The sequence below is a fragment of the Hordeum vulgare genome, chromosome 2H, assembly GCF_904849725.1.
Source record: "Hordeum vulgare subsp. vulgare chromosome 2H, MorexV3_pseudomolecules_assembly, whole genome shotgun sequence".
Taxonomy (NCBI): domain Eukaryota; kingdom Viridiplantae; phylum Streptophyta; class Magnoliopsida; order Poales; family Poaceae; genus Hordeum; species Hordeum vulgare.
The window spans coordinates 648,670,233-648,691,795 of record NC_058519.1 but is presented as its reverse complement, the minus strand read 5'-3'; the positions used below and the strand labels follow the sequence as shown (position 1 = coordinate 648,691,795).

The 21,563-nt window shown below is 44.0% G+C and overlaps 1 protein-coding gene and 1 long non-coding RNA gene across 3 annotated transcripts; both read right to left on the bottom strand.

Annotated features, from left to right (window-relative positions):
- Positions 1-462: 462 nt before the first annotated feature.
- LOC123431208 lies at positions 463-2,429 on the bottom strand. The gene is made up of 4 exons (XR_006623056.1): positions 2,239-2,429; positions 1,935-2,060; positions 1,611-1,753; positions 463-1,419 (listed from the first exon to the last, which is right to left on the bottom strand). It is a non-coding gene; the product is annotated as an uncharacterized LOC123431208 (long non-coding RNA).
- Positions 2,430-20,154: 17,725 nt separating this feature from the next.
- Positions 20,155-21,157, bottom strand: LOC123431207. Of its 2 annotated transcripts, none has more exons than XM_045115035.1 (2): positions 21,057-21,157; positions 20,155-20,909 (listed from the first exon to the last, which is right to left on the bottom strand). In XM_045115035.1, exon 2 carries the CDS (start codon positions 20,834-20,836, stop codon positions 20,420-20,422), a length of 417 nt encoding a protein of 138 aa, XP_044970970.1. In that variant the 5' UTR covers positions 20,837-20,909; positions 21,057-21,157; the 3' UTR covers positions 20,155-20,419. The 2 variants fall into 2 exon arrangements, with proteins under 2 accessions (XP_044970970.1, XP_044970971.1); XM_045115036.1 differs by lacking the exon at positions 21,057-21,157 and having other exon boundaries at positions 20,155-20,624; positions 20,733-21,050.
- Between the last annotated feature and the right edge of the window lie 406 nt (positions 21,158-21,563).

The following is a 21,563-nucleotide window of genomic DNA, read 5'->3' as shown; positions in this document are numbered from 1 at the left end:
GAGGCCGAATTTTCAAAAGAAAAAATTCAAAATTTCAGGTTTAAAAAAATGATTTTGTTTTGTACAAGTAAACAAGGATGCGAGACGTGTGTGTGTAAAATTTCAGGATGACATACGTCGATGTGCGACCTGTACAGAAAAGATAAATTTATGGTCTGAAAGGATGAATATTATCATGTGTTAAAAAGCCTCAGATTTCTTTTTCTTTTTCTGCACAACCCTCAGTTCAGCGTATGTCTTCCTAAAAATTTACACACTTATGCATTATGCCTTCATCTATGTATTTCTATTTTTAAAATAATTTTATGAAATGTAAAAATATGAATTTTCATGAATTTTAACTTTTGCATTTTCAGGCCTCCAAAAGCAAATCAAAGTTCTATGCTGTCAGTACTACTTGTGAAGCGAAAATTTATGGGTTTGCCGACCAAAAGAAAAGAAGTGCACCAAGAATCAGTCATCCAGCACCAGCAAATAATGGGTTTGTAATGTCAGCTCATGTCAAGTACTCCCTCCGTTTCAAAATAATTGTATCAACTTTATACTAGCTTTAGTATAGAATTGTGCTAAGGCTAAGACAAGTATTTCTGAACGGGGGAGTACGAAGCAGAAATGATGGTTTTGCCGATCAAAAAGAGAGGATGCACTGACTGTCCAGTCATCCTGCAACAGTTAGACAGTAGAAAGGCAAGCAGCAGGGACAATCTCAGCTGCCACTCTTGCTCGTAACCAGCGAGGGACCATCAGGGCGCAAATCCAACAAAATAGCTTTACAAAAAGAATGGGGTCACTCCATGTCTCCATCTAGCTAGCTGACGCTCTACTCTGCTCCCTCATCTCCACCGCCCCTGCACCCTCCGCAGGTCCAGCACCAGCCCCAGCGCCTCCTTCCCCTCGCCTCAACACCGACATGGTTGCCGACAAGACAACCAACAAGGGTTTTGAAGCTTCTCGTACTCCAGGCACCCCCACATCATCGCGCCCCACTCCCTGGATGACATCAGCATGGGGTGTGCCTGCATTGCACAAGGGTCACACCATTAAAATGGAGCTATTGCTGATTTTCGGTTGTCTCGCATTTTTCAGTTAGCATATGGGTTATTCCTTTCTTTTTGGCCCAATGGATAGGTGCATTAGAATCTGTAATAACGGGGATATATAGGAACACGGTGTGCTGTATATTGCTTTCACCGATCAGGAAGGGAAATGAGATTGGAGGCATAGATCCTAGCTAGTACTTGGAAAGACTACTCATGTATGCAACGCACGCACTATATCGTGGCACAGATAACTAATAGCTGCCGTGTGCGCTGCATACACATCACTACTTGCCTGCCTTCACGCCTCCAGGGCCAGCTTCACGTGGTTCAGCCACCAGCACAGCGTCCCCTGTTCCCAGGACGTCAGCATGCCGTGTGCCTGCATGCACATGGATGGATACAACATCAAATGAAGGTATTGCTAATAATTTTCGGTTGTGTGACAATTTCACTTGATGTTGCACACTACTAATGCTGAGCTTACTCTCTTTTATGGTGCACAATTATTAGTCTGTAGCTAGGTTATACTACTATATCAAGTGACCTTTCACTTGAGAATGCTTGTCTGACCTTCATCAACGACGAGCAAGGGGTTCAGAGCTCGGGCAGCCGTTGCAACAACGAAAGTCCTTGCACGCCTTCAGGGTCAGCTTCTTGTAGTTCGGGCACTATCACATCATCCCCTGCTCCCTGGATGTTACCGCGGCGTCCGCCTGCATGCACAAGGATACACCATGAAATGGAGCTATTACTAATTTTCGGTCATCTGACATTTTTACTTAATGTTTCACACTACTAATTAAGGCTGAAGTTACTCTCTTTTATGGTGCACAACTATTAGTCTGTAGCTAGGATATATATGAAATGATATTTACATGAGAATGGCTGTCTGACCTTGGATAACCAACAAGGGGTTCGGAGCTTGGGCGACCGCTGCGACAACAGGTCCTTGCAAGCTTCTAGGGTCAGCTTCTCGTACTTCAAGCTCCCCTGTTCCCTGTACCTCAACATGGCGTGTCCCTACATGCAGAAGCATACACCATTAAGTGGAGCTATTGCTAATTTTTGGTTGTCTGACACTTTCACTCAATGTTACGCACTACTAAGGCTGAGCCTACTATCTTTTACAACGCACAACTATTAGTCTGTAGCTAAGGTTATATATGGAGTGTACTTCAGATGAGAATGGCTGTCTGACCTTTGACGACGAACAACGGGTTTGGAGCATGGGCGGCTGCTGCTACAACAGGTCCTTGCACGCCTCCAGGGTCAGCTTCTCGTAGTTCAGGCACCAGCACATCATCCCCCACTCCCTGGGCACCAGCATGGCGTGTGCCTGCATGAAGAAGGATACACCATTAAATGGACTATTGCTAATTTTCGGTTGTCTGACATCTTCACTTAATGTTGCACACTACTAAGGCTGAATTTACTACTCTCTTTGATGGTGCACAATTATTAGTCTGTAGCAGTTAGGTTATATATGAAATGACCTTCAGATGAGAATGGTTAATGTTAATTAAAAAGCTTAGTAATGTGACTGATATTAAAGAAAGTTGCAGAAACTTATGAAGAGAGAACCCGATATCAAATCCAGCAATCGAATACTCACAAAATTTAACCAAGTTCAGTAAAAAAACAATCCTGTTGATGATACTAGTACAGTCAAGTTCAATCATGCTACAACCAGGGAAATTTCGATTTGTGTGTTTCCATGCTTCAAAGGAAAGGTGTGGCTGTGAAGGAAATTAAAGGGGGCTTACACATAGAGGCGAGGAAGATGATTAAAGGAGAAAAGTAAAGAAAACAACATTTGCAAATAAAAAGCAGCAACGGCAATCGGGCAGAAGAGTCATAGGTTCAATTGCGACAGTACACTTATCAAAGACAATATCTTGGTTGTATAATGATCAGCTTGGTTGTATAATGATCAGGGTTCAATAACCAAAGAGAGATCAATTTGACAGACTAATGGCAGCATGAACCACAAAAATGCACCGCCAACAGGGGAAAATGTAAAAGGTTGGGTTTTGACAGACAGTGGCGGACCCAGCAATGAAATGGAGGGTGTGCACTACAATTATTATTTTCAACGTAATCCAAGTGTCATGCAATATTTCGGGCAGTTCTTTTGGTAGCTTTTTTCGGCTTCTAGAATAAGCTACCCAGCTTATTCTAGAAGCTCAACTAGAAATATTTTTTTAGAAGCCTACTAGTAAAGTCTTAATTAGTAGGCTTCTAAAAAAAATTGGTTGGGCTTCTAGAATAAGCTGGGTAAGAGACTACTTATTTCAGCTTATTCTAAAAGCTAGCAAAAGAATTGACCCCTAAATGGTAACATAAATATCTGGATTATGCTCTGTTCGCAATACTCTCAGCAACTCTCCAAAAGTCCAAATGCCTACATTCATCTGCCATGTCCATAACACATTTAGAAATCACACTGGAGAAGAGGGAGGAGGCTCACCTTGTGGGATGGCGCTGGTAGCCAGCGCACGGGCGGCTTGGTGGCGCGCTGGTCGACGCCTCAGCGGTCGCTGGAGAAGAGGGCGAGGTCGTGGGAGCCGGAAGCCTCGGTGGTTGCTGGAGCGGATGGAGACGGGGAGCCGGCGGCATCCTGGGAGTGTTGCAGTGCCAGAGCGGGAACCTGGGAGGAGCCGACAGATAGAGTTAGGTCTCCTGTAGCTCACATGTCAAAGGGAAGGGGATGACTGGAAGAGAGGTGGGTTGTTGGCCTAATTAGTCAGCTATTTTTGGGCAGAAATAGGCAAAATAGTATATGATAGAAATTGTTTTCTCAAAAGATTGGGTGGGCCACGTCCTACCCTCTAATAATTTGGGATTTCTAATTTCTAAGGAGATAAAAAGATGTGCAGAAAATTATACCAAAATTCAGAATTGTACCAAGTAGTTCTCTGAGACAAGTGCACTAATTCAGACAGCAAATTGCAGCAGGTTGTATGAATTGGCTTGATGACTTTGGAAAGAGCTTCATTTATGCAGGATAGGATGAAAGGAAATTGCCCAGTGACAAGGTTTTTAGATGTAATGGACCAAAAAAAAATGCATGTTGCAGAAAGGGGTAAAGGCATGGCAAAGGTATTGCACCATCCGGTGCTTTTCTACGGTTTTATGATGCATCTAAAAAGTTACAAGATGGCAAATAGAACAGACAAACATAATAATTAGCTTGATCAGCTTTGCCACAGGCACAAAAGGCCAATAACCAATTAACCATGAAAATAATGATTACTGAGCACAATAGTAAACTAGCAAGCATCAGACAATATATGTGATAGTGATAACTATGAAAGGAAGAAGGTAACTACTAGCATACAACAGAAAGTGTACCACTAGACACTGTCGGCGATGATAATAACGATGGTGGGAAGTTGCAATATGCTTGTGACGGTTGGGGACATGAACCACACACCCTCTCAAGCTGGAATCTGTCGACATCCTGCGTGTAACAACCTCGCTCAAGTGACGAGCTTCCAACATGATATAGGAGCAAGTGCCTACCCACTGCACCCTGGAGCAAGGACCCAGAATCCAGCGAGAATGGCTCATTATCCATCTGCCATTGGACGGAACTCCCACCATTGTTTCGCCAAACGGTATAAACACGGGGAGCTGTGTCAGGTTTAGGCACAAACATCACAGTCATGCCTTGGCCTGCCTCCACGATGGCCACATCATCGCCCGAAAATCTGGCACAGGGTGGGTGGTCAACCATGGAGAACTCCATCGTCTGGATGTCAAGCAGGAGCAATTTTTCACTCGAACCTGAAACCCAGTAGAAGCAACCATGTGCGTAATGGCGCGACACGAACAAAAACCTCCGTGTCGATAACGCAAAGCCAGGTAACGAGTCGCTTTGAGTCAGGGATGAAACGGCTTGCCATTGCCCTGTGCCCGAAGACAAGACAGCGGCCATCGGCTTAGTTTGGAGCAGCATCATCCAGATCACTCTGAACGACGTCTCCGCCGTAGCATCTGCATCCTCGTCTTGCCGGAAGGGACGAGGAAGGATTCGCCGAAGCACGGCCTATCAATCAGGAGTGCGGCAAAAACCCAAGCAGCTATGTCATCCGGGAGCGGGGGAAGCACGAGATACTGCATGTGCAAGGGGTCGCACACCACCGTCCCCTTGAAGATGGATCCAAGCATCTCGCCGGCGTGACGGCCGGGTCTGTCGAGGAGGACGCGGCCGTCGAGGACCTCCCGGACCAGTCAAATGCAGGTGCTGGGAGGAAGCCGAAGGAGAAGTCGGCGGCGCTGGCGACTACGCTGGCCGCCGGCGCGGAGGGGTGGGGCGGTAAGGAGGGGTGGAAGCCTTTGTAGTCGACGAAGCCGAGGAGGGGCGCCGGGTGGAGCTTGCGGAAGCGCCGGAGGAAGGCGCGGTTGGCGACGAGGCTGCGGATGGAGACGCAGGCGTCGGAGGCGCGGATGAGGTCCTCTGGGGTGGGAAGGCGGAGGAGGATTTCCACCTCGAGCTCGTCGGGGACCGCCGGCAAGGCCATCTTCCGGCGTCGGTGCGGGCAACTTGTGATATTTTCGTGTGTAGTGAAACGAAGACTCACTTTATGCCTTTGAATGCAATTTGTGAGACATGACTCACGTTCTGCTTTAAATCAAAATTCATACTTATCAATTATGGATTGTCAAGTCTATGTGTACATATGCACCCTATTCAGCTGATTTTGTGGATACACATATATATTCTTGTGACATGTGAAAATGATACAAAACTAAAGGAAGATCATGTAAAAAAATGGTAAAAATTATGTGAATTGTTTGAACAAAACTATACATAAATTCATGTTAGAACCATTAAGCGAGGGCTGTGATACTTCAATCAACAGCAACGAGCAGCTGCAAAAGGCTCCAGGCAACAACAATGAGCTAGCATGACCTACAGAGCTACTTCATGCAACAACTTTGAGCAGCTACAAAGCTAGCAGCGATGGCATGCTCCGGCAACGCTGCCGGCGAGCCGGCCGGCTAGGGAAGGAGAGACAGCGAGCACGGCCGGCCGGCTAGGCACGCCGGAAGGAGTCACGACGAGCACGGCGCCGGGAAGGAGGCACGCAGCAGGATCACTTGTTTTCATAGGTAGAGGTCCCATATGTACGTGTGCAGCCTCTACATGCATAGTGATCGAGGCGTGTTTGATTCCATGCAGGTGAATCAGTGCGAGGGCAAAAACGTCCTAAAATAAATTACGTGGGGGCTCATACATGGAACATGAGAGAAAAACTCAATTTGTGTCATTTAATCCAGCTATCAAACAAAGATGTGCCATGTAATCAAATCAAAAGAAAGGTGTGTCATATGATCAAAGTTCCAAGAAACCGTGTGTCATATTATCAATTTTCTCGCTGCTCTAGTGCTCTGTGGGAGTTGACAGGAGGCAGTACGTCCTGCTGGGGAAGTGAGCCGACAACATTGAAATGGGCTAAGTAGGCTGAACTCAGGGACCGGGCCGGCCTACATCGCCGCTCTGCACTTTAGCAAGTAACTGTACAGTACACGTGATTTTACCTACATTCGCTTTTTCTGACGATTTTACATACATTCTACCGGTTGCAGTAAAGAATCCTAGAATTTTAATAAGGTAACGAATTTAAAAAAATGTTCACAGACTTCTAAACAAAGTTATAAAATTTAGAAAATGTTCATCTCAGAGGAATGTTCTCAAATTTTCCGTGTTTCCAAAAAGTTACCTAATATTTTAAGAATATTTCTGCAATTTTACGAAGTATTCTTGAAATTTTGAAGACATTCTTGAAATTTGAAAATTGTTCATGACACTAAAGAAACTGGCTGGTATGGCGCGCTCCACTGCGCCCGCTATAGTTGATTTGGAGATAAGTGATGCATAAAAGATAAAATTAGTACTTTTTTCAGGGAATAAAAGATAAAATTGCTAACCTCAAAGGGAAAAAAAAGCAAGAAAAAGAAAGATCCGACTTCTAGCTCAACCCGTCATCTTTCAAGCTTGCTTGTCACTTCAAAAACTCCTGGACAACGTTCCGGCAATTATGTCGATTCTCTTTTGGGTTTATGGTGGATTTTGGTAATCGACATGCATACATTTCTGGGCAAGTTTGTTATGTGGATAACCATGTATCTGTGTGTGTGTTTGCACAACAAATCTAGCTCTCTCGTACTTTCTGATAAAGGATCCCCAGCATGTAGGAAATGAAAGGTAAGCGTCAAAGAATACCAGGAGATCTATATTAAGTGTGTATCCAACAAGGTTTTTGTGGCCATTTATTTCCCCTCTTGCAAGACAATTAGGGAAAGCCTGTCTCCCCTCGATCTCCTTCGGTGAGCCGTGTCGTTCCGGCGGCTGATGACGGGGAGGGGATTCATGATGCCTCGGATTCGGCTAATAGATAGGTAGGACTTTACTCAGACGGATGGATGCGCTTCTTCTTTGAGCCATGTAGTAAGCTACCTGAAAAAAAAAGTCTCACTAGTAGAAAATAGGGCTTTGGTTCGGGCCTGGCCAGCCCATTAGTCCCGGTTCTTCACGAACCGGGACCCATGGGGGGCATTAGTCCCGGTTCATGAGCCCAGGGGGCCGGCCGGGGCCTCATGGGCATTGGTCTCGGTTCGTGTGGACCCATTTGTCCTGGTTCTAGGCACAAACCGGGACCAATTGGTCGCGCTTCTGGCCCACATTCATTGGTACCGGTTCATGCCTTGAACCGGTTTAGAAGGGGGGCTTTAGCCCCGGTTTATGCCACGAACCGGGACAAATAATTTGCCTATATATACACATCGCCGCGGCAGAGCACTCTGTTTTTTTCTGGCCGGCGAGGGGAGGGCATTTGGGTGCTCTAGCTTACCTCCTATGCACATGAGGTGTTCGATGAAATGCCCGAGCCACACTAGTTAAGCTTTCTCCTCTCGAAGCTCGACCTCGGAGCTCCATTTTTCCCGAGATTTGTCTAGATTTAGCGGCCCGTCACGCCCCGTCCCTGTTTTCACCGCTGGGCACGTCCATGTGTACGTCCGCAATGTCGTGTGCAAGCTCCTCCGCACACAGTGAGGTAAGTCGATTTGGATTTTCGGTTGTCATTGGATTTGGGGATTTCTCATCTAGGGTTTCGCGGGATGGGCCGTAATATGCGCCTTTCTGGCTCGTAGGTGGATGGCTGTGGGATTGTGCAGTTCCAATCCGAATTTTTCATTCCCAATCCAAGTTTCTACGGCCTTCAGGAGCGCTCGAATCACCGTTGCCCGGGGCATGGGCTAATTCCTGCTCGCCGTGTTTCTTGGGGTGGAGCAAGCACGGGAAGAAGGTTTTTGGGTTGTCTACTCGATGTAATTCCTCAAAACATCATTTGGTATTCTGTTTTCATCGATTTATTGCAAAGTTATGAATTTCACCTAATTATGTGAACTCTGATTTAACAACTTCCTGATGAGTGTGATTGGGTTGTTTGGATTGACCCCCTCCCACTGAGCTAGTGGGGCAAGCTTTTGAGGAGCTCCATGGTGGCCTTGAACGTAGTTGGATCAAAGCTAGTAGGATGGAGAAGAAGGTTATGGATCTGAACAATGAAAACAAGAAAATGCAATTGAAGTTGCAGAAAAGGAATGAGCTCATGGAAACAATGGGTTTCCTCTTTGTTCTTGGCATCATCATTGTGGCTAGTTTAGTTTCTATTTGATCTAAGCAAACCAATTAAGTGGCAGTGTGTGTGTTATGTTTCTGCTAGTGTGTTGTGTCCTAGATGTAATTATATCATTTGTGCACTGTTGTGAACTTGAACAAATGTAATGTTGTGCCCTAGATGTAATGGATATCATGTGTTGTGTTAAAATTGTCACCACTGCCAACTTGGAACCTTTTCAGAGTTCATTTCAAATGCTTTTCAATTTTATGGTCTTATAGCTCAAAATAATCAGTAAATGCATGAAAAATAACAAATGATGTCAGAAAAGGGTTGTAAATTGTTGATGTGGCTTTGAATGGTGCATTTTGAACACAGAAAAACTATGGAGTTCAAATAAGTTCAAAAAAAAATGAAATCCCTTTGTAACAGACGAGTTTCCGTATGAAACCCTGATACTTCAAAAGAGATTGTCCGTTTTGTACACGAAGTGCATCCAGTTTTTGCCGTAACCCTCTCAACTTTCTCGCACATGCTATGTGGGTGAAATGATGATACCATGCCAACTTGGAACCTTTTCAGAGTTCATTTCAAATGCTTTTCAACTTCATGGTCTTATAGCTCAAAATAATCAGTAAATGCATGAAAAATAACAAATGAAGTTAGAAAGGGTTATAAATTGATGATGTGGCTTTGAATGGTGCATTTTGAACACAAAAAAACTATGGAGTTCAAATAAGTTCAAAAAAAATGAAATCCCTTTGTAACACACGAGTTTCCGTATGAAACCCTGATACTTCCAAAGAGATTGTCCGTTTTGTACACGAAGTGCATCCAGTTTTTGCCGTAACCCTCTCAACTTTCTTGCATATGCTATGTGATGAAATGATGATACCATGCCAAAATAAAAGAGAGGCACAATGCTCACCTGCACGTTGCTTGGCTTTAGGCCAACGTGCAGGTGAGCATTGCGCTTGTTCCTTCATCGTCTCTACACTCAGGGCTTATAAACCGCTGCGAGTGCCTCTCGCTTGGCGAGGTGGGACTAAAAAACAGCTGCAGAAAGAATCAACTAAAAAACTCTTTTACCGGTTCATGCCACGAACCGGTACTAAAAGGTGCTCGTGGGGCCCCACCCTTAAAACCTGTACCAAATAAAATGCCTTTGTAACAGCCTTAGAACTGGTACTAAAGGAATCAACTAAAAAGCTTTTATAAACCTCTAGTATTATTGAAACTAAAATTATATAGAATTTTGTTACAAACTTTAATAGCAAAAAGAATTATCATAAAAGAAAATAAATAAGTAATTAGAATTTTTTTCAAAACATTAAAACCAAAAAGAATTATCATAAAAGAAAAATAAATAAGTAATTAAAATTTTGTTACAAACTTTAATAGCAAAAAGAATTATCGTAAACGAAAATAAATAAGTAATTAGAAACAAAAAAGAAAGCAAAAAAACTGGGAAAAAATCAAAATAAAGGAATCAACTAAAAAGCTTTTATAAACCTCTAGTATTATTCAAACTAAAATTATATAGAACTTTGTTACAAACTTTAATAGCAAAAAAAATTATCATAAAAATAAATAAATAAGTAATTAGAATTTTGTTCAAAACATTAAAAGAAAAAAGAATTATCATAAAAGAAAATAAATAAGTAATTAGAATTTTGTTACAAACTTTAATAGCAAAAGGAATTATCGTAAAAGAAAATAAATAAGTAATTAGAAACAAAAAAGAAAGCAAAAAACAGGATTTTTTTTTTAAAAAGTGCCACCTACAATGCCACCACGGCCTGCATACGACTAGAAACCCATTACTAGGGCCAGGATGCAGGCCCGCAGTAGGCCCAATAGGCCCACAAGAACAGAGGGTGATTTTAGGCCCGTAAGCCTGCAGTAGAGAGGAGCTCGAAGTGGTTGGTTCAGTAGGGCTTATAAACCACTCCGAGCCCCTCTCGGCTAGCGAGGTGGGATTAAACATAGCACCGCACCGCGCAAGGCCTTTGGTCCCGGTTGGTGGCACCAACCGGGACTAAAGGGAGGCATTGGTACCGGTGCCTCCCTTTAGTCCCGGTTGGTGCCACCAACCGTGACCAAAGGCCTCTGCTTCCCGCCCTTTGGGCTGCTGAAAAGAGACCTTTGGTCCCGGTTTGTGCCACCAACCGGTACCAATGACTCTACTTCCCGCCCGTCGGGCTGCTGAAAAGAGACCTTTGATCCCGGTTGGTGCCACCAACCGGGACTAAAGGTGGGGCTATATAAGCGACAGTTTAGAAATTTTGATCTCTCCCCTCTCTCCATTCGATCCCGACGCCGCCAGGCTGCCCGTCCGTCTCCGCCTCGCCGTCGCCGTCGTCGCCCCGCGCCGCCCCGACGCCGTCGTCGCCCCCCGCCCCGCGCCCCGTGCCCCGCGACGCCGCCGGCCCCTGCCCGTCGCTGCCCCGCCCCAGCCCGCGTCGCACCTCGCCGTCGACCGTTGCCGCGCCGCGCCGCCCCGCGCCGTCGTCGTCGCCTTCCCCGACACCGTCGCCGTGAGCAAAGATTTTTTTTCTGTTAAAAGATTTTTTTGGTGATATTATTGTTGAATATGCATGTTTGTATGTTCATATATATGCAAAGATCGAATATGTCAAATTTTTTGGATTTTTTTGTGTTCATAGAATTTTTATGATTTTTTTCGGTTGTTATTTTGTTCATAGAATTTTAATAATTTTTTTGTTCATAGTATTTTCTTTTTTAATTTATGTATATGTTCATATTGTATATGTATAGGAAAATTGTGCATGATCAAAGCCATTTATTAATATGTTCATATTTAGAATAGAGGAAAAAGAAAAAAATAAGAAGAGAAAGTGTTTAATATAATTAGTTAGAAAAATAATAGAACTATAGTTAAACTAGTTTATTTTTAGTAAGTACTACTTTATTTTATTTATAGTAAGTGCTTCATATATAGTTGAACTAAATAGTTGATTTAATAAACTAATTTATTTTACTATATATAGAAGTAGTTTGTTTTTAGTAAGTACTACTTTATTTATTTATAGTAAGTGCTTAGTAGTTGAACTAGTTAATTTAATTAATAAAACTACTTTATTTAACTATATATAGAAGTAGTTCCCGCATCGACGTCGACTTGTTGTTATATATAATCGTGACACACTTTATTTAACTATGTATGATGATGATTAATTAGTAGGACTTGCTGTTATATATGATGATGCATGATGCGAGCATGAAGAGTAATTATATATAGATGTTCAATTCTTTCGATATATATAGTGTGTCACGATTATATTGTTGTTTACACACATTTACCACACTAAAACAACAAATGTCTGACGATGGATATTGCGAGTGTGACTATTGCGGCGACTCTTGGGATATGTGCGACATGTCTCACCTGCGAGACGATAGGTTCTTCAGCATGAAGCTTGACGAGAACGGCGATATGTACCTCCCTTGCCATGCAAGAATATATGTGTTGGACATGCTCGGTTTCAAAGACCACGAGAAAATTGAGACGAGGAGCGCTAAGCTGAGGACTATACATGATCACACATTTGTTATCCAAGTATTTAATTCAGTTTTTCAAACAGAATTTGGGTGTCCAAAGTGGGAAGATCTTTGCAAGGCATATGGATTTCAGAAGGAAATGGAAGTCACCTTCGATCTTCGTCCTGAAGATAATATGCCACACAACATTGACATTTGGGTGGTTGTCGATGATATGCTTCCTGTTTTACCTTCATGTGAGTTTCTCAACCATATTTGTCAAGTAATTTGCATTTATATTTATAAATAGTTGGTGTAGTCAACTTGTTTTCCTCTCGCAATTTACATGTCATGTGGTGTTCATCGTCTATTAAAACTTTGGCCACGCGTTGCAGGTTCCTAGTTATTGGGCCATAGTTATAATTATATCATGTTACATGTTGTACAAACAACAACAACAACAACAACCCAAATTGTACTTTGAATGATCGTAACACATGTGGTCGTTTTGAATGGTTTATATAATGCCCACATCTTGTGGACAATTACAAAATTTCTAAGTATTTTTGAAACATTAAATTATTACAAAATTTGGGTGGTTGTCGATGATATGCTTCCTGTTTTACCTCCATGTGAAGTAATTTGCATTTATATTTAGAAATAGTTGGTGTTCATCTATATACTAAATTTGTTAAATTATAATTTACATCTTATTTCGTTGCTTCGACTGAATTACGAAAATTAATTGACACGACACACTACACGTATGGATCACATCTCACTTGGGAGAAGAAGGATGATCTTCTCCACTTTCTTGTTGCTGGTGTTCTGGCTTCTAGGGATACCTTCCCGTATCATTTTGGAATTGACCAAAATTATTCATTTTACATGCCACTTGTGCATAGGTTGAGTCCAGATGACATTCGCCGAAATGTATTGGTAAGAGTTTCCTAATTAAGTACGCTCCACTATTGCATAAATGGTGTTGATTACTAACTAGGTTATTATTATGCTCTTCAACATTAACTACCACATGATGTAGTGCCTCCGTTAATGGACCCAGAAGGTCAAATGAGAATTAGAAGCCCGTTGAGGGCTGAGTTCTATGCTCCATACTTGATTAACTTCAAGTCAAGATCAAAAAGACTCCAAATTGAAGCATGGAGAGAAATAAAGAAGGTTCGCAAGCCACAAGCTGGAGACCGTTGAATCTCTGTGATTCATCATGGAGCAATAGGTGTTATTCTGTTTTATGACATTATATCTAAGAGCGAGGACTAGGTCTTATGAGAGACACGTTATTCTAGTTTATATTATTACTTGACATGATCGATTAATTAGGATGCATGATGCATATGATGAGTATATATATATTATGATGTTTCTCTGTTTTATTTTATGTGTATCATATGATAAATAGTTGATGAGTTGTTAGATGATCGATTAGAATACTATTGCCATTCGACGAAAATGATATGAAATGATATAGTGTAAAAAAGATGCATATATGTGCATTTAACTCGTGTCTACATTTTATAAATATGTTCGACAAAGCACGACGGATGACCAAACACGAAGATATATAAGAGAGGACACTTTTCTCTATTAGCTAGCTAATAACAACCTAAATTAACCCCTAAACCAGCCCCTTTAAAAAAAACCTCATCTCCAGCCAGGTGTTGACGCGTGGATGCCTTTTGGTCCCGGTTGGTGTCATCAACCAGGACTAAAGGCCCCCCTGCCTGGCCTGGCCGCAGCAGCCACGTGATGGCCCATCTGTCCCGGTTCGTGTAAGAACCGAGACTAAAGGCAAAGGGCATTAGTAACGACTTTTTTGTCCCTGTTCCAGAACCGGGACAGAAGGTCCTTATGAACCGGGACAAAGGCCCTTTTTCTACTAGTGTCTTTCAAACTTTGATCTACCTTAAGTTTGTCCTTTGTGGCGGACTAGAAGAAACTTCATCCTAGATTCCCATTAGCTCATCGGCGTGATGAGGTTAGGGTTTCTTGTGATGTGTATACAACGGCAAGATTTGGTGTCAGGTTCTTCATATCAATTCAAGGATTCACGACGACGACGACGACTTTGACTTCGGGACACTGATCCATAGGGACACACGTACAAAGAATCCTCAGCTATAATCGACAAGATCTAGCCGGCTCCGGTATGGTTGTTCTGGTGACAGGGCAGGTCGAGGCTTGTTCTGACGACGGCAATGGTTGTTCGATGTTTCATAAACCTCGATGTAATTTTTATTACGTTTAACCAGATGATACCCCGCGCGTTGTTTGCGGGAATTCTTAGTCTATAAACATGTTGGTAGATAAATTGAACATTTTGCATAGTGTATTTACGTATTTAAGATAAAAAATCCAATCGACGCAATAGTTCGTATAAATATAAATATTAGAAAACATGAGTTATGCGTTCAGTTTTTTGCTAAATACAGGACATTAGTAATTTCGTGTGACTTATTAATGCATATTAATGTAACTGTTGTCGTAAATCAATCTTCATATATGCAGCTTACAATCTACACAAAGAATGACAACTAAATACAAATATTGGCCATTGTAGTTGCTTGCAATATCGTGACAATGAGTGATTGAAAAATTCATCTCTCTCTGTCTCTGTCTCTCTCTCTTGCCAAAGTGAGTAAAAATTCTCTTGTCTCAAAGCATTTGTTTGAACGGAGCATGAGTACTTATCATAAGCACCGAAATCAAAATACTAGTTTGAAGTCAAAATTTGTTTACAACAGAAAGAAACTATGTACGAAAACAGTGGCAGAGACAGGACCCGGGGCGTGATTATTTTTTCCTTCATTACCTGTAGCATTTTTACACTGTTTTACACTGTTGAATGTTATAGCTATGAAGCAGGCCCGGGGCTCAATGTCAGCCTGGCTCCGTCCCTGTATGAAAACTTGTAAGGTACATTCCTCTCGGTTCCCACGATGTACCCCAGTACTACCTCTGCCTCATAATATACAACGTTTTTCAAGCTATGTTAGCTTGAAAAATGTTCTTATATTATGAAACGGAAAGAGTAGTACATAATGCATCAAATCCTTCTGTGTTCTCTTATGTGGCAAGTTGATCCTTAGTTGCACACAATACGTCCATCAGATGAGTCAATAACAATCAAAACAGCTCTACCTTAGTAACTCGCATGTGAAATATTTGTATAAATAGAATTGGGTCGTAATGATAAAAATACCTTTAATCACTGAGACACCAGCAGCTAGCTGCTCATTTCGATGAACATAATGGACAACAAATTATTTGTACCAAGTAAAAGACCAACATCAAAATGGCTTTGATTGACTTTTGTGAAACAAAAATATGATGATGCAGTTTAGCGATGAATACACTTACTAGGTTGTGTCAGTTGGAACGGCAATTACTGTAACTATACTATCCCTGGATCCATCAGATACAACCAAGATCTCACTGCTAGGGCAGACAACACATGTATGTCCAAAAGAAATAAAGGAAAAATTAAAAGAAAAGAATGACAACAAATCAAAACGAAGATGATCCCGCACCGCTGCGCCCTCCGAAGATATCCACCATACTCCTAGCACTTTGGACCACCGCATAACAAGCAACACCTTTAGGAAGGAAAGCCGGATTGCTCCTAGGGTTTCCCCCATACGCGGTACGGGTGAGTGAGTGGGGTCCCCGACGCCCTACAGGGAGGAACGACGGCGCCCACGGGCGTCGCCGCGTCGGTGCCAGCCACGCTTGACAAGGACTTCTCCTGTCCGACACACTTCCCATCCCGATAAAACTGTCGTGCTCCACCAAACTTGCCGCCGCCAGCATGCGCTACCACGGTCTAGGAGAAACCACCACCGTCTCACCATGGAGATTGAAGCGGGATCGACGGGGCCGGAGGAAGTAGCCGGGAACGAGGACCGGCAGAGTCAGCAACCACACGAGAGGGGACAACCTCCACCGCTCTCGATGGTCATTGACCGGACGCAGCAAGGGAAGCACACCAGGCACGATGGCCCGGCCAAGCTCCTAATGGCCCGTGAGTCTCCCGTTGTCGTGCTGCAGCGGGTGCGTCGCCGTCTCCGCAACCATCGCACGAGCCACGCCTCCGACCGCCGGAGTCATCACGGGCAAAGCCGATCCAGGCCCGCCCTGACCCAGATGGCTAGGTTGGGACGGCGCCGACCCGTAGCCAAGTTGCCACGCCGCCGCCTCCTCACCATCCGGAGCAACGTCGCCCGAGGTAGCGTCATCGCCGAAACCGCTGCTGCCCGAGGATCACTGCCGCACACGCACGACGGGAAGACCATCTCTAGCCGCCAAGAGCCCGAAGTCGGACCCCAGCAACCGCCCTTGCCGCCTGTGCTGCCTGGATCCAGATCAGGCCGCCGGCCGATGGGATCTGCACCAGGCGTGTGCCCGACCAGATCTGGGACAAGCCACCGTCGATCGTCGCCCCGGTCAAGCCCAGCCCTCCATGCATGGTACAAGGCACCGCAGCGCCGACGTCGCGTCCCGGACCAGCGTTGCACCATCGCCGAAGGTTGTCGACCCATGCAGAGTCCTCGCGTGAGGAGGAGAAGATGCCTCCCTGCCACCGCCGGCCGCCCCCGCCCCTCCCACCCCTCTCCCCCTCTCGGATCCGCCCTTGCGCAGCCTCCCCGGGAGGTGGTCGGGGCGGTGCACCCCCCGCCCCTTCGGCCGCCTCCTTCCCCCTTTCCTTCCCAACGCCACGAGTAGACGTCCCTGGCGCAGTCTTGGGTGGTGTTGGCAGCGGCGCGACCTTCTGTCCTCGCGCGTGCGGCTCCCCTGCCGGGGGATAGGGCGGCGGCCCGGTGAGCCGATGGAGGTGGCCGGTAGCGCGAGAGGTGGTGGCATGGCCCCTTGGCTGCGGAACGGCGTGGTGGTGTGGGATGGCTGGCAGCACGATCTGGGTCCTAGCTGGTCGGCACTCGGCGTGGCTTTGTCGTATTCTGTATGGTGAGAAGAAGGAGCAAGTCGTACGAGGGGCGGCGACGCCGACGGCATGCCTGCTGCAACGCGATGACGAGAGCTTTATAGGCGTTGAGGGCCCGACCGGCCTGTGGGCCCACGGGCCAGGTATGCTCCTGCTATCGTGTCCTCGGCTACCGTCGTTGACTGTGGAGGTTGAGCGCTCCCGCGTGCCGATGGTGCTGCTGCCCTTAGTCCAGGCTCCTATTCATCGTTGTGCATGCCTCACTTCAAAGTGACATGGTGAGACGACGTGGAGGCTTCAAGACCACGTTGGCGTAGGATGGTGGTCGGTTTGGTGGCAGGCTCTGGAGCATCCAATTGTGAAGGTTGGGATCGGGAGAAACCCCTGTTGGCCTAGCCGACACCGACGCAGTGACACATGTGGGTGCCGCCGGACCTTCCTGAGGGCGTCGGGGGCTACCCTTCTTCTCACTTCGTCGCGTACCGGGGGAAAGCCTTGGCAGTAGCGTCATCATTGTCGCGGTCCTTCTTGGAGGTGTTGATTGGTACTGGCGCTTCAGAGCCTTGGAGCTTGGTGGGAGATCTTCAGTGGGCGTAGTGGTCGCAAAGCTTCTTCGTTTATGTCGATCCGTCGTTGTCGGCATTTATTTCTTTTTTTTTTCTCTTTCTTTTATTTTTGGTGCAACCGTGCCGCTCCCGCTCCAGCACCTATTGTTGGTTGTATCGGTTGGTTGCTTTGTAATACAAAGTGGGAGAAATCCTTCTTCGAAAAAAGGGCTAGATTGGGAACAGAGAGGATGGATCGAGAAGTGGGACAAAGGGGATGGATAGAGGAGTAGGACTGGACCGGGATATCATGAGGACCCTCGTTATGCAATAACGATGGGGAGGCACGGGTTAAGCGACGGCGTCGACGCTTGGTGCTTCGAGTAGGAAGCAATTCTTATCTATTTATAGGATCGATGGATGGTTTGTCGGTTACAGAAGACGAAAAGAAACTAATGTGTATGGAAGAGAAATCACATAGTCCATCGAAAAAGAAAACAAAAGGGTGGCCTTAATTCAATGGAGAAGATGAATACTAGGATTAGTCATATAGAAATTAATGGATCGGCAGTTAATTGGTCAGGATTGGTGCAATCCATGCGTGTCGTAGGTGGCAGGAAAAGGGGTGATGTGGTGCTTGGACGTCCGACAAAAATCATTAGGTGGGCTGATGTGGCCGCATGGCTGAGATGGATAGCTGCATGTTTATAAAATGTGATAGGATATATTTTATACTTTTAAGAATGTTTATAAAAGATCTAATCCTTTTCGCAAAAAATACACAAATAACCAAAAGACATATATAAACCACTACCAAACAGAGAAATAACTCTTGTCCCTTGCTGAATTGGGGCTTGCCCAAGCTATTTCTCGCTTGAAGGCAAGCCCCAATTCAGCAAGATTACAAAAGAAGATAACAAACTATGTTAATCTTGTATTTAAACAATGTTAAACATATATAAAAATATTCCTCATGTATACAAAAGATGCATAAGGTGTATGGAAAATGTACAACGTGTATGAAAGAAGGAAACATCAAATGATAATATGAAAAATGATAATCATGTAATTAGAAATGTGAAACCTATTCAAAAAAATTGTTTCTATTGTGCACGAGAAATGTACAACATGTATGAAAAAAGTAGGCATCAGAACACAAATTTTGAAAATATATTCAACATGAATTTTAAAAAACGTTAGACATGTATAAAAAATGTTCTGATGTCAACAAAAATGTTGAAGGTGTATATAAAAAAGTTGACATAAAGAACATATTAAAAAATATTAATCATTTAAAAAAATGTGCGACGTGTACGAAAAAAGTAGATAATAAAAAATATAGGTTTTTAAAAAATATTAATCATGCGTTTTGGAAATTTTACATATGTATATAGGATATGTTCATAATGTATATGGAAAATGTGAAATGCGTACTGCAAAAGAGTTGACATGTGTTGAACAAAAAAGAAAACAACGGAAAATCGGCCAAGAAATGAAGAAAACTAATAAAAACATAAAATAGTAAACAAATAAGACCAAAAAATAAAACTAAAACCAAACAAAACCAATGCAAAAGACCGGAAATAGTGAAACCCAAAAATGAAATAAACAAAAAACCAGAAATCCAAGAAAACAAGGAAAGAAAAAAAGAAAAGCAAAAGGACCATTGAAATCAAGAAAGTAATAAAGAAAAAAAGACCAATAAAAACATTGAAAGAAAGGAAGAAAACCGATGAAAAACAAAGAAAAACAGAAAATTGAAGAAAAAAGGTGAATAAACAAAATCAAACCGAAAAGCAAAGACAAAAGAAAATGGCAAAGAAGAAACAAAAAAACCCAGACCAAAAACCATTACGTTTTTTGGAAACACACACTTTATTTATTGGTCAACAATGTTCTGAGGAATACAATTAAGATCCGGAGGTTGAAATAGCGCAACCTACTGAAAGCCTCATGCGTGCTTAGCGTGGCTACGCTGTTTAAATAAAAACTTAGCGAGGCTACGGCCTCGATATTCGAGTTTCTACCTTCAAAAAGGAGAGAACAAGCCGTTATTGTCATGATTAATTAATATGTATATCAGCGGACTGACTGAGATGAGCACTATTCAAGCAGTGCAAGCAGGAAAAACAAAATACTCCAGAGAAATATGAATGAGGAGGATGCACATAATTAGGTTTAGCGTACGTATCTTACAAATATATATCTTGTGAATAAAGATTCAAAAACGCTAGAGTTACGGAAGATTTCTACAGAGTTTAACGGACTAATCTTTCTCCCCTCACTAACCACAACCCCCTGTTTTTCAGGGCGGACCCGCTTCATCCTAGACCAATCACCACAGCCCATGTTTGCTTAGTCCGTAAACATCCTGCACTGTCCGTAGTTGTAGCATTACTCATAAAGATTTGGTCTGGTGGATATGTTTGTTTACATCTCTTCGCTGGGTCTTCAGAATACGTACACAAAGATCGACAAGATGCGACACACATGCATGGTGGTGTATCCCTTGCTCTTGCTCGTAGGAGTATATGGCACCTATACAAATGATGCTAGAAAAATAACCAAAGTTGCTATATGTATGCATGAGAAAGCTAATCGAAGTTCTATTATCATGTACAGTATATATGAGAAGAACAGTTATTTGTATCCAAACGGAAACTCGTTCATTTTTTGGTCGTTGGTCGATGGCCCAGGGCCAGGGGTGAGAAGAGAATACATCCATCAATCAACTACTCGTGTTTTGCTTCAGGTTCGTCGTTGCGGTGGCTCCTGCTCCGTCACAGGCGGGGACAGCCGCAGCGAGGAGATGGGCAGGAGGTGTGGCAGCGGCAACGGTGCGGCAGAGGACGACAAAGGCTCCCTCGCCGTCTCGCCGTGGCAGCCGGCTCCGTCGATCTCATCCTCACCGAGCGCGATCTCGAGGTGCCGCTTCCTGGGCTCCATCTGGTTCCTATATGGAGTAGCACATACAAACACATGGCGAGATGAAAGAAACAACTGAATTAAGCCGGGCCATTCCTTGCAGAGATTGAGATGCTTGCTAACCAACATAACATACTTGAAGGCGAGGAAGACGAGGCACTGCGCCCTCATCTGCCTCAGCTGCCGCTGCTCCGTGACGGCTGCGGCAGCAGCAGGGCGGGTCGACGACGAAGGAAGCATCTCCGCTCAGCCGGCTCGGTGTTGTTGATGTGTTCAGTATGCTTGCCTAGCTGCCTTCCTATCCTCCTTGGATCTGCAGCCGTAATAAGTATTGTTATATTCATCACAAGATACATACATACACATGGAGAAGACTACAAGATCGGTTGCTCAATTGGCACGAAATTGCCGGGACAGTGACATGAGAATGCAGCCAAAAGAAAAGGCCAAAACTGCAAACCTGGATAGGCTTCTTCATTGGCGTCCAGCATAAGCACCAACATCAGCAGCAATAATGCAGATCTATTGAGCGCCAAGTGCTGACAGGACAGGATATGGTTGATTACATGAACCAACAGATAGACACCAAGTTAAATGACGGCCTCCAACAAGCTATCAGACCATAAAAAAAAATACAAGATATCGATTGAATATTACAGCATCTCCAACAGCCGCGCTTCGCGCCGCGTCCAAAAAATGCGTTTGCCGCGCGCGCTTCGGCTGGTTTAGCGCGGGGTTACACGCATGCTCCAGCAGCCGCGCTACAATGCAGCGCGCGCGCCGCTCCAGCAGTGTCTAAAAATGCAGGGCGCGCAAACCATTTTTTAAATAGATTGCATTCAAATAAAAAGCATACAAAGTTATTTTACATAGATTGCAACTTGATAGGTAGTTCGAAAACATAGATAGATAATTCGGTGCTAGATAGTTCAAAAACATAAAAACTAATCCCAGTCGCTCCAATCAT